Source organism: Dendropsophus ebraccatus, chromosome 12, assembly GCF_027789765.1.
Source record: "Dendropsophus ebraccatus isolate aDenEbr1 chromosome 12, aDenEbr1.pat, whole genome shotgun sequence".
NCBI lineage: Eukaryota > Metazoa > Chordata > Amphibia > Anura > Hylidae > Dendropsophus > Dendropsophus ebraccatus.
Window position 1 is genome coordinate 89,929,598 of NC_091465.1, and position 17,630 is coordinate 89,947,227.

The 17,630-nt window shown below is 50.4% G+C and overlaps 1 protein-coding gene across 1 annotated transcript in view; it reads left to right on the top strand.

Annotated features, from left to right (window-relative positions):
• The window catches only part of TMCO4 (transmembrane and coiled-coil domains 4), a 45,475-nt gene that overhangs the window by 11,421 nt on the left and 16,424 nt on the right, over nucleotides 1-17,630 (top strand). The window contains exons 7-10 of the mRNA XM_069946465.1: nucleotides 136-279; nucleotides 361-480; nucleotides 557-721; nucleotides 17,318-17,454. Coding sequence (XP_069802566.1) covers nucleotides 136-279; nucleotides 361-480; nucleotides 557-721; nucleotides 17,318-17,454 — 566 coding nt within the window. The remainder of the gene's footprint in view (nucleotides 1-135; nucleotides 280-360; nucleotides 481-556; nucleotides 722-17,317; nucleotides 17,455-17,630) is intronic.

Genomic DNA, 17,630 nt, shown 5'->3' on the forward strand with positions numbered 1-17,630 from the left:
TACTGTGAGTGGAGGGACGGTCATAGGTGAGGGGGGTCCTACTGTGGGGAAGGGATGGTCATTGGTGGGGGGGGTCCTACTGTGGGGGGAGGGACGGCCTGTGATGTCACTTATCTAATCTTCCTATGCTGTCAGGCCTGACAGGAGGACTGGCAGCCCCGCTGGTAGCCGCAGGAGCTGCAACAATTATTGGGAGTGCTGGAGCTGCAGTTTTGGGGTCCACTGCCGGCATTGCCATCATGGCGTCTCTCTTTGGAGCGGCAGGAGCCGGACTGACAGGTCCGTGGTGATTGTGGAAGGACAGAACCATACAGTTCATCCTCCTCGTCTGCAATCATCTTACTATTATATATCATACAGGTTATAAGATGAAGAAACGCGTCGGAGCCATCGAGGAGTTTGAGTTTTTGCCGCTGACTGGTGGACGCCAGCTCCATATCTGCATTGCCATCACTGGGTGGCTCTCCACCGGAAAATATGGTGAGAGATCTGTCCTTCACCAGCAGGGTACATGGATGAGAGAGCAGGGACCTATAGATTGTCTTGTATCGTGCAGGGAGCTTTGCTGCCCCGTGGCAGAGTCTGCTGCACTCCACCGAGCAATACTGCCTGGCCTGGGAGTCCAAGTACCTGATGGAGCTGGGGAACGCACTGGATGCCTTACTGAACGGCCTGGTGAATATCATGGCGCAGGAAGCACTGAAATACACCATTTTGTCAGGTATGTCTGTAAATGTACTCCAGAGCTGCACTCACTATTCTGCTGGTGGGGTCACTGTGTACATACATTACTGATCCTGAGTTACATCCTGTATTATACTCCAGAGCTGCACTCACTGTTCTGGTGGGGGTCACTGTGTACATACATTACATTACTGATCCTGAGTTACATCCTGTATTATACCCTGGAGCTGCACTCACTATTCTGCTGGTGAGGTCACTGTGTACATACATTACATTACTGATCCTGTACTGATCCTGAGTTACATCCTGTATTATACCCCAGAGCTGCACTCACTATTCTGCTGGTGGGGTCACTGTGTACATACATTACATTACTGATCCTGAGTTACATCCTGTATTATACCCCGGAGCTGCACTCACTATTCTGCTGGTGAGGTCACTGTGTACATACATTACATTACTGATCCTGAGTTACATCCTGTATTATACCCCGGAGCTGCACTCACTATTCTGCTGGTGGGGTCACTGTGTACATACATTACATTACTGATCCTGTATTATACCCCAGAGCTGCACTCACTATTCTGCTGGTGGGGTCACTGTGTACATACATTACATTACTGATCCTGAGTTACATCCTGTATTATACCCCGGAGCTGCACTCACTATTCTGCTGGTGAGGTCACTGTGTACATACATTACATTACTGATCCTGAGTTACATCCTGTAATTCTTTTTATTAGAAAAATATAAAACTTAACAAGTATAACTACATAAACATAAACGCGGCTCCATCAGCCAGAACAAAAACAAATACAAAGCTTTCTGCTTATTACAAAACCAACAAATCAATAAATTCTGAAATAATTTTTTTTTTTTTTTTTTACAAGGAAATCATCCCTCACACCTGCCTCACCCGGCCAGTCCAGCTTCATAATAAAACACTACCCCCCCAACTTATCCTTACTACTACTATTACTACCCCACCACCGCTACTACCTCCCCCACACTCACACCTCACAGCACACAGAAATATTATAGTAAATACACTCTGTGTAGACCAAAACCAAAAATCTATAACATGCTCTGAGCCATTCTTGGCTCTAACTTAACATAGACCCAGTCTGGACTTTTTTTTTTTTTTTTAAATTAAGCACACACACACACACACACACACACCTTACCATGCAAACCTAACACACAAAGCCCCCCCCCCCCCACACTAGCATAATTCACCCACCAAGCCCCCCCCCCTTCCAGATACTAAACTCCCGTCCAACCACCACACACACTATACCACTTTAACAGTTGTGAAAATCCCAATACCAAAAGAATATGAGGTCTGGCTGTCTTATAAGACACAAATGAATAATAATAATACAAATCTTAAAATTACAGCAACCATGTGACACATAAACCTATCTACTACACTAACTATAAGCCCCATTTCCCACACCCCAAATCTGGACATGAGTCTGGGTCCTTGAGTTCAGTTCTTGTCCCTCAGTGACCCATGCCAGAACTCCAATTACCCCTCCAGGGAAAAAAAACACAACCCCCCCCATCACCCCACCCAACCTATCCTATACCATAGAACTTATACAATAACTAACGTGTCATGCACAGCCCCCCACCGGGATCGGAGGATGGCAGACCGGGTACCATAATAATTTATAACCTATCCCTTACTATTCTCCCTACCCTCTCCCTAATACTATCCCTAAATATTAATCTAACCCTCACACTCTCCCTACCTCTGTCCCTATCTACTCTGTCCCTAACCAGAATTATGGTCCCTCACCCAGTGGGCTCAGTACCTAGGGCACAGCGAAGGAAAAACCTCTCCACAGGAGAGAAGCCCTACTGGTACCCAGCCTGCCATACTCCAAAGACCTGATCTTCCCAAGGTCACCAGTGATGTTCCTACAGACCTCCACCTCGGAGAGGACTCTACGCTGTGTAGATACTAGACACCGTGCGTTCCACGTGTGGTACCTAACCACTAAGCTGACTAAGAATAACGTGCAGCGATCTCGGCTACCCAGGTTCCTGAATACTCCATAAGCCCACTCCGGATGCTCTTTAGCATATTCCCACACTCCTCACGGGAACACCCCCGATCATCAGAGCTCCTGCACTTCAAGTTGTCCCTTACATATAGCTTCCCCTGGAAGCAGCGCCAGGCCAAGTCCCAAAACTTCTGGGGGATCCTCTTTGAGTTCAATAGACTTAACCCAACCCTCAGATCCCGACCTGGGCAGTCCCTGAGCGCCAGAGGCTTCTGGAAATGGGTCAACAGAACCCTTTGGTCAAGGAATTTCCTTGACTGAGTCCTGATCTCCCACATTCCCAGACCCCACCGATGTATCCTCTTCAGAGTCGGGGTAGCGTAAGCCGGAAGATATCCATGGGGTGTACGAAGGTCCTTCACTCGCCCTCCTGTCTCCCATTCCTGGAAGAAAGGCCGAAACCATTCCCTGCAGGAGAGTACCCACCGAGGAGCCCTCTCCTTCCAGAGGTTTGCGATGTTAGCTTTCAAGAAGGTGTTCACTAAGAACACCACAGGGTTCACCATAGACAAACCCCCAAGTCTCCTCGTGCGGTACGTAACCGGGTCGCTGCTGCAGTCCTTGTTGGTATATGTGGATTCCTTTTTGCTCTCTTGACCAGGTTCAGCCTATTCCCCCATAACAGCTGGAAGAACAAGCTGTAGATCCTAGTATAGGAAGCCTCTGGCAAGATACATACACTGCCCAGGTAGATGAACAAAGGGAGCAGGTACGATTTGATCAGATGTACCCTTTCCCTTAAGGTTAAGGACCAACCCTTCCACTGGTCCACCTTCTGAGCGGCATTCTGGAGCCTACCATCCCAGTTTTTAGTGGGGTAATCACCCTGGCCAAATGTATTGCCTAGGATTTTTGCCGAGTCTTGGGGCCCTGGAAGGGTGTCCGGAAGATCAAACTCGGGATCTCCCCCTCCCAGCCAGAGACTTTCACACTTATCCTGGTTGATGCTGGACCCAGATGCCTCTGAGTAGCCGTCCACCTCTGACATCACCATATCGGCCTCCTCTCTCTCTCTCTCGAGGATACGAAGACAGTGACATCATCAGCATATGCTACCACTCTCAAGGTGGCTTCTGGCTCCTCCAGGCTCATCCCCACCCCTGCCAACGGTCCACAACCAACCCTCCTAAGGAAAGGGTCGATCGCGAACACATACAACAGTGGGCTCAAAGGACAGCCCTGGCGAACACCAGACCCAACCTCAAAAGAGCGGCCAGACCAACCGTTGACCAGCGGGAAACTCTATGCCCCTGCATACAAGATCTTAAGCCAATTAACAAAGGTATCTGGTAGGCCATATCTCAGAAGGACAGACCAGAGGTACTCGTGGTTCACCCGATCAAATGCCTTGGCCTGATCCAGGGACAGCAAGTACCCCTTCCAAAGACCCGCACTACTCCGCTCCACTGCCTCCCTGACACTAAGGACAGCACTTAAGGTGTTACATCGAGAGAGTCAACATGCCCCCCATGTCTTCAAAAGCTTACCGAAATCGCAGTTTATAAGAGCGAGGCGTATAGCCAGTACTGAGAAGGAGTATAAGAAAAATGCTGAGATTAAGGCGAAGTTTGAAGAGAGGGGTTATAATAAGAAGGAGGTGGAAAGAACAGAAAAAGAAGTGGGAAGGTTACAGAGAGATGATTTAAGAAAAAAACGTGTTAGAACAGATAAAAAAGAAAAATTGGTATTTTGTACCACTTACGATCGACATGCTGATATTATCAGGAAATGTGTTTTGAAGCATTGGGGCTTATTAAAAAGTGACCCGAAGTATAGTAATATCTTTAGAGAGAACCCGATCTTCTGTTATAGAAAAAATAAATCAGTGGGTAATAAATTGATCAGAGGGGATATAGCCAAGAAAAAGATTTCTAAACAGACATTTTTAGCCAGCAGACGTAAAGGCACATTCAGTTGCCTATCTTGCCAACATTGTAGTGCTATCATAAAAGGAGAGTATATTAGCCATCCTAGGAAAGGGATCAAATATCCAGTGAAGGGCTTTTTTACTTGTAATGACAAGAATGTGGTGTATCTTCTTAAATGTCCTTGTGGACTAGGGTACGTCGGGCAGACGAGTCGCCCGATAAAAATTCGTCTCAACGAACATAAGACAGCTATACGTAGATTTGGCATTAAACATGATAGTGGAGTAAAGGAGGAGCAGAGAAAGTTCGGTGAGACGACCGTTGCGAGACACTTTTCTGAAAATCGACATAATATCTGTGATTTACGATGGCAAATTGTGGAGCAGGTTGAGCTGTGTCCAGACAGAGAGGAGAACCGCAAGTGGTTACTCCGTTGTGAGACGTATTGGATTTCCAAATTAGAAACATTGAGTCCTAACGGACTCAATGAAGTGTGCAGTTTTAGTGCATTTCTGTAAACATCTAGCACGTATAGTTATTACCTTTAGTTTCACCCAATTATCATGCGTATTATAATGAATTTGTAGCATTGTGTGATATTATATGTTATAGTACTGACTAGTGATACTTACATGGTTAAATGTTGATTCGTTATAATCCTGCCCTCTTCCTTACGTCCTCGCGCATGAGGAAGGAGGAGTCTGCATCCTCCGAAACGTCCGCGAGGAGGACGTACTTGGGCGTCCGGGTTTGAGAGTCACATCAGCTGTGAGCATGTAACTCTTTTGTGTATGCTGCATCTATTCATAGAAGAAAATTAAAAAGAATTCTGAAGTCATACCGACTCTGTGAGTATATTGCTCCATATAATTGGAGTGCAGTGGGTTTCATTACCTGAAGTTTGCAGCTGCGTGGTGAGCCAATCACTTTTTCCTTCACATTCATTGTATATATTGGACTGCTTGTCCGGACTGGTGGAGTTCGGAAGTGTGGAGGGTGCTCATGAGCATTGTAGTGCGTGCTATTCTTGTTGAATAATCCACTGACTACTCCTGCCACCAGGGAACTTCCCAGGTCCCTGCTCCTTCTGCACTTTTCCTCTCGCCTGAGCTTAGAGGGGCTCTTGCTTTTTACCTTCTTCACTGGCACTAGTGACTCTTCTCCTGTGCTGGTCCCCTCCCCAGGTGAGGCAACCACAAGGCTCTCCCCATCCTGGGCGGCCGCAGCATTGGAGAATGAGCGTGGACACCTGCTAAATGGGTGACCAAGGTCACCACACAGGTGACAGCAAATCCGGCCACAGGCGGCAGCCAGATGACCCTCCGCACCGCACAATGCACAAATCAGCTTAGTGCAGTTTGCACTAAAGTGGGTGGGATCCCCACACCTGTGACACAGCTTTGGCTGCCAGTGGTAAAAGACTTGGATCCTATCGCGTCCGAGGAAGGCAGCAGATGGAATGTGTGCGACAGTGTCGCCTGAACGACGGAGGCGGACGGAAAACGTCCAGGCTCCGGACCAAATACCATGCTCATCCAGATTTTTCTTGGGGATGTCAGTCACCTCCCCATACCTGCCTAGGCAGGTCATGATGTCATAGTAAGAAAGCGACTCGTTGCGTGTCAGAACGGTCACTTTCTTGACTGAACTCTGACAGGATACCGCCTTTACAGCGAAATCCCGCCACACGGGCTCATCCTTCACCAGCTCGTGATTAGACCAGAAGAGCTCAAGTCCCTCTGGCTTCACAAAGCTGATGTCGAATTCATAGGTACCGTAGGGGTGGATCAGAGCAAAGATGTCATTCGCCCTGAAACTCATCTGGAAGAGAAGCTCCACCACCTTTGCCCTGGATGGGCACGCATCACTGCCTCTCCATACCAGACGGGCCACGTTCCTACGGCCAACCTCCTGCCCGGATGTCGGAAGGGACCAGACCACTTCCCATTTATGCTCTCGGAATGCCCCAAGCCCATGTCTTTCTACGTAGAAGGACAGGTCGACCTCCCGGCCCTCTACTTGGAGCGTTCTGTCTCCTCTCCTCAACGCCTCCAGGAGGCGTCGTTGCAAGTTACCTTCTCCTGGATTAAGAGATGAGGATCCCCTAGTTCCCCCAGCAGCGACGTTGGCATAGCTCCTTACTGGAGCTGTCACCACTGGGGGGGCAGCCGGACCATCCCCACTCCCCCCAGCAACCACAGAAGAAACATTAGCACCAGCATTAATCATTCCCTGCCTAACTGGGCTGGACTGGCTTACCTGTAGTCTGGCTGGCTTTATTACATTACTACTGGATATATTAGTAGTAGCTCTGACATTAGCAGTGGCATCCTTGGCATCCCTGGGCACATTTGACTGGGCAACCGTCTTCCCCTTAACTTGGGGAGATGCAGCATTGCCACCTGTCCGGCCCTCAGCCTCAGCCAGCACCTCTGCCTCAATCTCCTGCACCGCCTGAAGCATGGCTTCATTAATGTTATGGCTGTCAGAAATGTGTCCATGTCCATTGGTGTGTACCTGCGGCACCAGACAGGCACCTGACTTAGTGACAGTCTCTTTACTGCTTGCTCTGTCCCCAGCAGTAAGATTATCACTGGCACTTGTGCCTTCTCCTGAAGCCTGGACACTCCTCCCTTTGCCTGCAGAGGAGCGTCCTACAGCTCCAGATCCAGCGGAACGATCGCCCACAATTTTAATGCCCGACCGCCCGGGCAATGTGCCAGCCGCTGGCACTGGGACACTCCTCCCTTTACCTGCAGAGGAGCGCCCTGCACACGTCACCTCAGCCACCAAACTGTCCGCCCCCCCGGCCGCTCCTACACCGTTACCGACCTCACTACCCTGACCAGCGAGGCCGGCGCTCTCCGCCATCTTGGTTGTACTCTTACTGGCTTTCTGGCCCCGCTCCACAGTAGCAGAAGCGGGGACAGTCAGATTACCAGTATCTGCACCCTGAGACGACTTTCCAGCCGCCCCAGACTGCACAAAGGGAACATACACAAGGTTCACCTGCTCTGCTGGCTTCTTCCTCTTTTTTCTGCCTTTCTTCTTTTTAATTAACCTCTCCATCCCCAGGTCATCTCCAAAGCTGAAGTTCTCCATGTGCACTGGGGATTACATCTGTTTTATTTGTGCAAGCAGAGCTCCTCCAGAGTCATCATCATCATCATCATCATCCCCTGTAAAGCCTTCTCCTGAAGATGTTGGTAAGGCCACTTGTCCTGCAGGTAGACTCAGCTGGGACTCATCCACCCCTTCTGCACTGGAAGACTTTGTAGCCAAGTCCTCCAGACTCGCTGTCACAGTGGTCTCTCCAGCTTCCATATCTTCTCCTTCCTCTTCCTCACTACTGCTCTCACCATCTGCAGAACAATCACCCCCATCATCCTCCTCCTTTGGGGATTTCATGCTGGCAAATCTGTCCGCATTGAGGAGCTTCTCTCTGAAAATATCGCTGCCCTCCAGAATAACCATCCTCTGCAGCTCCAGCTCCCTCATCTCCTGCTGCAGAGTCTTCACCTTAGCTGTGAGTCCAGGCTTCTGCTTCTTTGGGGCTGAGCTGGCTCTGTGCTTAGCAAAACTCAGGTCTTCTCTTAACCCCTTCAGCCTTTTCCCCAGCTGCTCATACTCTGTGAGCTTTGCAGCTATCCTGGGTCCATAGGTCACTGCAGACTCCCTGGGCCCCCTGAGACCCCACTGCTCCACCACCTGACTCTCCTGGGAGCCCCTCCGTGCAGCTGCACCTGCACCCCGTCTTCCGCTCACCTTGCTTGTAGATCTTGCTTCCACAGGGGATCCATGCTGAAAACTCTCCCAGGAAGCTGCCACCTTCCTGGGGAAGCAGGTGGTGAATCAGCCTCTCTCCTCCTGGAAGTCTGGATGTGTGGAGCTCAGGAGCAAACACAGGCACACCCAGTAACCACACCCTCCAGAGCTGCACTCACTTTTCTGCTGGTGGGGTCACTGTGTACATACATTACTCTACTGATCCTGAGTTACATCCTGTATTATACTCTAGAGCTGCACTCACTATTCTGCTGGTGGGGTCACTGTGTACATACATTACATTACTGATCCTGAGTTACATCCTGTATTATACTCCAGAGCTGCACTCACTTTTCTGCTGGTGGGGTCACTGTGTACATACATTACTGATCCTGAGTTACATCCTGTATTATACTCCAGAGCTGCACTCACTATTCTGCTGCTGGGGTCACTGTGTACATACATTACTGATCCTGAGTTACATCCTGTAATTCTTTTATTAGAAAAATAGAAAAATTAACAAACAAGGCATATCTGGCCATAACTTAAACATAACAGTAAATTACATAAATAACAAATAATAATGATAAACCATTATAATAGTATAAAGCAAAATGAAATCTTTAACCTTTTGCCACCAAGCCAGCCCAGCATTCCTACTTAACAAAAATAAATAAATAAATAAATAAATAAAATAAAATAAAATAAATAAATAAAAATGTTCTCAATCCAGGCAAAATAAGCCATAAAACTTAAACTACAAAGCCATCCTCGGCTGTAATCATAACTAAGGAGAAGCCGCCCTGGCTAAAAAAAAAACTCCCAAACCTGGGTTATAGTAAATAAACAAAACAAACACACACATACAACCACCTCTAGACCAACACACGACCACCTGATACTACAAACAATAACTATACATGAACTGAAAATGAAAGCCATCCAGGCGTAACCAAAAGATATAACATATAACATATCAGTATAAAAATAAAATTCTAACTAACTAACTGGTTATTCCAGTACAACACTCGGGCCCGGCTGCCCTGAAAAACTAAAAAGGTACCTAAATACCAGTAACAGCAAAACAAACTACCAGTAACAGAGAAACAAACCACACAACAATTCTAGCTATTACCCACGTGCCCCTCCACCTTCCCCTAGACCCCAGTGTGAGCTCAGTTCATGGAGTCAAAGTTCAGTCCATTTTTGGTGTCAGCTCCATTCAGCCCACACCTTCCCACAGACCCCGCCCCCCATATCCCCCCTCCCAACCTATTCTGTATCCCCTCATATATACAATATATACAATGACTATTATGTCCATAAAGCTCACATGGCTTATTCAGCCATAACCCTGCCTACACTTATCACAAAACATATATTAACATAAACATAGCACACCATAATAACATAACAGAACAATATTATACACAATTATAATAAGGCCCAAGTTCGGTAGCCTGTAAGCCCTTTATACCTACTGCTGACCAGAAAAACAAAACAAAAATCTAAAGTGGCATGCACCAGCCCTCCACCGGGATCGGAGGATGGCAGACCGGGTACCAGAAATTTATAAACTATCCCTTACTATCTTACCCTACTCTCCCCCTATCTCTAACCCTAAGTTTAAACTGACCCTACACGCTTTCCCTACTGCTGTCCCTACCTGCTCTCTCCCTAACCATAATTATGGCACCTCACCCAGTGGGCTCAGTACCTAGGGCACAGCGAAAGAAAAACCTCTCCACAGGAGAGAAGCCCTACTTGTACCCAGCCTGCCATACTCCAAAGACCTGATCTTCCCAAGGTCACCAGTGATGTTCCTACAGACCTCCACCTCGGAGAGGACTCTACGCTGTGTAGATACTAGACACCGTGCGTTCCACGTGTGGTACCTAACCACTAAGCTGACTAGAAATAACGTGCAGCGATCTCGGCCACCCAGGTTCCTGAATGCCCCATAAGCCCACTCCGGATAGGTGAGACTGACTAACTGACTCCAACCTATGGAGGCGCCCACCCTGGTGTAAACCCCTATATTGAAGGGACATTGAAGCAGGAAATGATCCATACTCTCTAGCGTATTACCACACTCCTCACGGGGACACCCCCGATCATCGGAGCTCCTGCACTTCAAGTTGTCCCTCACATATAGCTTCCCCTGGAAACAGCGCCAGGCCAAATCCCAAAACTTCTGAGGGATCCGTTTCGAGTTTAAAAGACTAAGCCCAACCTCTAGATCCTGGCCTGGGCAGTCCCTGAGCGCCAGGGGCTTCTGGAAATGGGTCAACAGAACCCTTTGGTCAAGGAATTTCCTCGACTGAGTCCTGATCTCCCACATTCCCAGACCCCACCGACGTACCATCTTCAGAGTCGGGGTAGCGTAAGCCGGAAGATATCCATGGGGTGTACGAAGGTCCTTCACTCGCCCTCCTGTCTCCCATTCCTGGAAGAAAGGCCGAAACCATTCCCTGCAGGAGAGTACCCACGGAGGAGCCCTCTCTTTCCAGAGGTTTGCGATGTTAGCTTTCAAGAAGGTGTTCACTAAGAACACCACAGGGTTCACCATAGACAAACCCCCTAGTCTCCTCGTGCGGTACGTAACCTCTCTCTTGACCAGGTTCAGCCTATTCCCCCATAACAGCTGGAAGAACAGGCTGTAGATCCTAGTATAGGAAGCCTCTGGCAAGATACACACACTGCCCAGGTAGATGAACAAAGGGAGCAGGTACGATTTGATCAGGTGTACCCTTTCCCTTAAGGTTAAGGACCAACCCTTCCACTGGTCCACCTTCCGAGTGGCATCCTGGAGCCTACCATCCCAGTTTTTAGTGGGGTAATCACCCTGGCCGAATGTAATGCCTAGGATTTTTGCCGAGTCTTGGGGCTCTGGAAGGGTGTCCGGGAGATCAAACTCGGGATCTCCCCCTCCCAGCCAGAGACTTTCACACTTATCCGGGTTGATGCTGGACCCAGATGCCTCTGAGTAGCGGTCCACCTCCGACATCACCACATCGACCTCCTCTCTCGAGGACACAAAGATAGTGACATCATCAGCGTATGCTACCACTCTCAGGGTGGCTTCTGGCTCCTCCAGGCTCATCCCGACCCCTGCCAATGGTCCACAACCAACCCTCCTAAGGAAAGGGTCGATCGCGAACACATACAACAGTGGGCTCAAAGGACAGCCCTGGCGAACACCAGACCCAACCTCAAAAGAGCGGCCAGACCAACCGTTCACCAGCGGGAAACTCTCTGCCCCTGCATACAAGATCTTAAGCCAATTGACAAAAGTATCTGGTAGGCCATATCTCAGAAGGACAGACCAGAGGTACTCGTGGTTCACCCGATCAAATGCTTTGGCCTGATCCAAGGACAGCAAGTACCCCTTCCAAAGTCCCGCACTACTCCGCTCCACTGCCTCCCTGACACTAAGGACAGCACTTAAGGTGCTTCGGCCTGGAACAGAGCAGTGCCGAGCCTCCGAAAGGAGCCGGGGTGCAAACTTCACCAGCCGATTAAACAGTATCTTGGCCAGAATCTTCCTGTCCACATTGAGAAGAGCTATGGGCCTCCAATTCTCAATACGGCTCGAATCTTTACCTTTTGACAGAAGAATCAGGGCTGACCTCCTCATTGACCTCGGCAGAGTGCCCGAGGAGAGACACTCATTGAAGACCTCGGTCAAGAGGGGAACCAAGAGGTCCCTGAAGGTCTTATACCACTCAGATGTTAAGCCATCTGGACCTGGCGACTTCTTGAGGGCAAGCCCTTCAATCGCCAGTCTAACTTCCTCTTCCCTGATCTCTTCTGCCAAAACATCAAGAGAGGGGTCTACCCCTGGCTCAGGAACGGTTTCAGCCAGGAAACCCGACATCACATCTCGATCTAGATCCTTCCTCCCCAAGAGGTGTGAGTAAAAGGATCTGACGACCTCCAGGATCCCTGATCTGGACCGGTTCAGAGATCCCGTACTATCAACCAGTCCAGTCACAATCTTACTACTCACTGACATCTTACAGTTTCTGTAGGGGTCGGGCGAGCGGTACCTCCCGAAATCCCTCTCAAAAACTAAAGATGCGTGCCTATCATACTGACACCTCATGAGCAAGGCTTTCACTCTGGAGATCTCCTCTCTACTACCTCCAGTCGAGACAAGATGCTCGAGTTTCCTCCTCAGGCCCTGATACACACGATACCTATTCAGGGATCTGAGGCTCGAGAGCTGGCGGAAGAACCTCGCAACCCGCTTCTTGAATATCTCCCACCACTCTGACTTACTACTACATAGGCCCAGTAGAGGTACCTGACTCTGAAGAAAATCCTCAAAGGACTGTCTTACCTCTGCTTCTTCCAGGAGGGACGAATTCAGCCTCCAGTAGCCTCTACCCATCCGGGGGGTCTCTGAAACATTCAGGGAAAACAAAATTAGACAGTGGTCGGAGAACTCCACCTCAACCACGGACACTGCGGAAGAGACGGCTTCCTCCTTTAAATAAAACCTGTCTAATCTAGACCTGCAGCTACCTCGATGATAGGTGAAACCCGCGTGGCCCGAGGGTGTCCGGATGTGGGCATCCTCTAGGCGAGCTTCCCTAACTATACTAATCAGGGCCATGCTATCATAAGCCAGCTTGTCTTTGGCGCCTCTCCTGTCCTGAGACCTCGTGATAGTGTTGAAGTCTCCACCAAAGACCACCTGCCGACTCGTAAAAAGAAAAGGCTTAATCCTCATAAAAAGGCTTTTACGATCCCACTTAGTCTGTGGGGCATAGATATTAATGAGCCTGAGCTCTTGCCCCTTCATGAGGACATCCAAGATCAGGCACCTCCCCATTTCCAACTCGATAACCCGTCTGCATTCTACAGGAGCGGTAAAAAGGACCGCCACCCCACTATACGGCTCAGCCGCAAGAGACCAGTGTGAAGGCCCATGCCTCCACTCTCTCTTGGCTTTTATTAGAGAGGGTAGATCTGTCAACCTGGTCTCCTGCAAAAACAAAATGTCGGCGTTAATACGACCGAGAAAATCAAAGGCTGCAAATCTAGCCGTATCCGACTTAATGCTGGCACAGTTAATGGATGCCAGCGTCAATGGGGTGAGTGCCGCCATCATGGGTGATTGAGTTGGACGGCCTTAACCCCTACTTACTTGTTTTCTTTCCCCTTTTCTTTCCACCCCCTTCAACATCAGAGGAAGACCCCTTAGATGGTTCCTTAGACCGTTTTAGAGAGGTGGACATATCCATCTCTTGATCTTCACTTCCACCACCTGAGGCCACCTGACCCCCTGAGGAAAGTACCTCTGGGGGAGCAGGCTCGGCACCTCCTGGAGGTTCCTCTGCCCTAGACACCAGTCCCTCAACCTCCCCCTCTATAAATGGAGAGGTTCCTTCACTGAGGGACTGATATCTGTTAGATAGACCGATCAGAGGGGGGTCAGTCGGAGCTTCCTTTGACATCTGGCCTTTAATAATTTTTTGGGAAGACGAAGAAGTCGCCTTAGATTTTTTAGGCATCTTCTTAACATTCTTCCTTCTGCTGCGCTTAGGTTTTTCCTCTTGCCATCTCCCTCCATCCTCATCCAGACTTTCATACTGGGAAGAACCTGAGGAGATGGCTATAGCCTCGCTTTCCTCTTTGCGCAGTCTCCCCATCTCTTCATCTAGTTCAGCGCCCCCCAAAGCCTCAGCCTGACCATCTGAGCCAACGCCAGGAGCAGGACCCTGGACTACCCCGACCATCTTGGAACTTCCAAGGTCCTTGCTCCCTCTGCGCATTTTCTCTCGCCTAAGCTGAGTGGGGCTCTTACGCTTTTCCTTGTCAGTTCTCTTCCTTGGCTCTGGTGCTCCCTCTCCTCTGCTGGTCCCCTCCCCCGCTGAGGCAACCTCAGGGCTCTCCCCAGCTCGGGTGGCTGCAGCATAAGAGAAAGAACGGGGACACCTACTAAATGGGTGACCAAGGTCACCACACAGGTGGCACCTAATCCGGCCACAGGATGCAGCAAGATGACCCTCCGCACCGCACAGTGCGCACATCAGCTTAGAGCAGTTTGCGCTAAAGTGCTTGGGATCACCGCACCTGTGGCACAGCTTCGGTTGCCCCTGGTAAAAGACCTGGATTCTGTCGCGACCAAGGAAAGCGGCTGATGGTATGTGCGCAACAGTATTGCCTGAACGTTTTAGACGGACTGAGAACGTCCAGGCCCCAGACCAGATGCCATGCTGATCTAAGTTCTTCCGGGGAACGTCCGTCACTTCCCCGTACCTGCCCAACCAAGTCATGATGTCATAACAAGAAAGTGATTCGTTACGTGTCAAGACGGTCACTTTCTTTACCATGCTCTGGCGAGATATCGCTTTAACAACGAAATCTCGCCATCCGGGCTCGTCCTTCACCAGCTCATAATTAGACCAGAAAAGTTCAAGCCCCTCTGGTCTTACAAAGCTGATGTCGAACTCAGAGGAGCCGTAGGGGTGGATCAAGGCAAAGATGTCACTGGCCTTGAACCTCATCTGGAAGAGAAGCTCCACCACCTTTCCTCTCTGTGGGCACGCATCACTGCCTCTCCATACCAGACGGGCCACGTTCCTACGGCCCACCTCCTGCCCGGGTGTTGGAAGCGACCAGACCACTTCCCCATTGTTCTCTCGGAAGGCTCCAAGTCCATGTCTTTCTATGTAGAAGGACAAGTCGACCTCCCTCCCCTCTACCTGGAGCGTTCTATCTCCTTTCCTAAGTGCCTCCAGAAGGCGTCGTTGCAAGTGACCCTCCCCAGGGGGTGGAAGTGAAGATCTCCCTGGACCTCCGGCTGCCGCAACATTAGCGTAACTCCTGATGGCAGCCGGAGGGGCAGCCGGACCCGGCCCTGACTGACTACTAATCACATTACTAGTACATACCCCAGCAGTATCTGCCCTGAGAATTGCCACTTCTCCAGTGGCACCTGAAGGGTTAACTTCACCACCCCTAGCATTCAAACCACTCACATCCCCATCATGCACACCACTACTGCTCCCATCAATAACACCACTCCCTCCCCCAGTCTGCACAACATTCATACTACTACTACTCCCCCCATCCGTCACCTCCATACACTCAGTAGCTGGGCTGGCTTTATGGATCAGTGTGGCAGGTTTTAGCACTGTTTTTCGTGTCTCAGTCCCAACAGTCTCTTTAGCTGCGGATGCCATGACAGGTGACGCACATGGCCCCGCATCATCATGAACTCTCCCGCTGGAACCCATTATAGGCTCCAATGTTCTTGCCCTGGGAGAGTTGCTTACTGCGTTCCCAGAAGATGCGCCATCCCGCTGCGACCCCGCAGAGCCAACAGCAGGAGACACGGCAACCGGAAACGCAGTCACTCCGGGTGGATGTGACATTCCGGAACCTTCTGCACCAGTCTCTGATGCCCGGGCACCCCCCACAGAGGAGCGTCCTGCAGCACCCGAGACTCCTGAGTGGCCCTGAACCTTCCTGTCCGGCCCTTCTTTACCTTTACTATGGCCGCCCCCACTACTGACACAAGCAGGAGCGGCTTTCTCCGCCATCTTGCCATCTATCTCTCCTCCTTGCTGGCCCCATTCCACATCAGAAATGGGGACTGGCAGTGTAGAGGAGTCACCAGCCGCCCGGACTGACTTCTCAGCCGCCCCGGACTGCTGGAATGGAGTGAATACAAGACTCACACTTTCTTGCTTTTTGGCTGCTTTTCTTTTTACAGGAACTTCATCTCCGAGCTCTTCTCCAAATGTGAAGGCCTCCATCCTCAGGGGGGACTCCTGCCTGACTATGGCCTGTAGTAGTCCTCCATCTGACAGACCATCATCATCCTCATCAGTGTCTGGCAGGGCCACCTGCGCTGCCATAATGCTGTAGCTCTCCTGCATGCTTTGGGGGGTACTTTGGGTGACATCAGAGGGGTCTTCATTCACCACACAGTCCTCCTCCTTACACTCCACCAAGTCCTCAGCTTTTACAGCCTCCTCAGCCTCCATTTCTTCCTCCTCACCACTACTACTCTCCCCATCTCCTGCAGCATCACCCCCATCATCCGCTCTGCTGCTAGGAGATTTCATAGTGGCAAAGCGATCCTCATTGTGCAATTTCTCCCTGAACAGGTCGCTCCCTTCCAGGATGGCCGCCCTCCTCTCCTCTATCCCCTTTACCTGAGCACTCAGGGACTTGATCCTGGGAGAGAACTCGGGCTTCTTCCTCTTGGGAGCCGTATTCGCCTGGTACCTGAGAAAGCGCAGATCTTCTCTTGCTGCCTTCAGTTCCTTCCCAAGCTGTTCATACTCCGCAAACTTAGCGGTGATGCGGGAGCAGTACGTGCTGGCAGACTCCTTGGGGCCTCGCTCACCCCACATCTCCACCTGCTGACTCCTGGACACTGCTGGAGTTTTCTTAGCTGCAGCTTTCTTTCCTCCATCACTGGAAGCCGTTGCCTGGGGGCCAGGGGCCACATTGCTGCGGACCCTTCCAGATCTCCTCAGTCCACAGGCTGGAGCGCTGGCCGGTAGCTTTTCCTCTCCACCCCCCGCCGGCCTGGTTCGGGAGATGGAGGCCTTGGATTCCCAGGGATCCATGCTGAAAGCCTCCCCCAGGAGCCTGCCACACTCCTGGGAAAGGCAGGTGGAAAATCAGCTGCTCTCTCTGGAGCTCAGGAGCACAGACAGACACACCTACACACACTGAGAGTGACCACACCCGCCTATCCTCCAGTCTACTCCAGAGCTGCACTCCCTATTCTGCTGGTGAGGTCACTGTGTACATACATTACATTACTGATCCTGAGTTACATCCTGTATTATACCCCAGAGCTGCACTCACTATTCTGCTGGTGAGGTCACTGTGTACATACATTACATTACTGATCCTGAGTTACATCCTGTATTATACTCCGGAGCTGCACTCTCTTGTCTGCAGGCATAGTGACTGCGCTGACGTGGCCGGCCTCCCTCCTCACCGTGGCCAGTGTTATTGATAACCCGTGGGGTGTGTGTCTCAGTCGATCAGCAGAAGTGGGGAAGCATCTGGCGCACTTGCTCCTCAGTCGGCAGCAGGTAATTGTCGGAGTTACAGCAGTGTGTGTGTGGTCACCCCCCTCCCCCCACCACAGGAACAAACAGTGTGGTGTACACGGAAGTCGGGAGATGACTTGGTTATGGATTAGTTACAGGCTGGAACAGTCATGTAGTTACACTGTGTACCCTGCACCTCCCCTGTTATATGGGCAGCT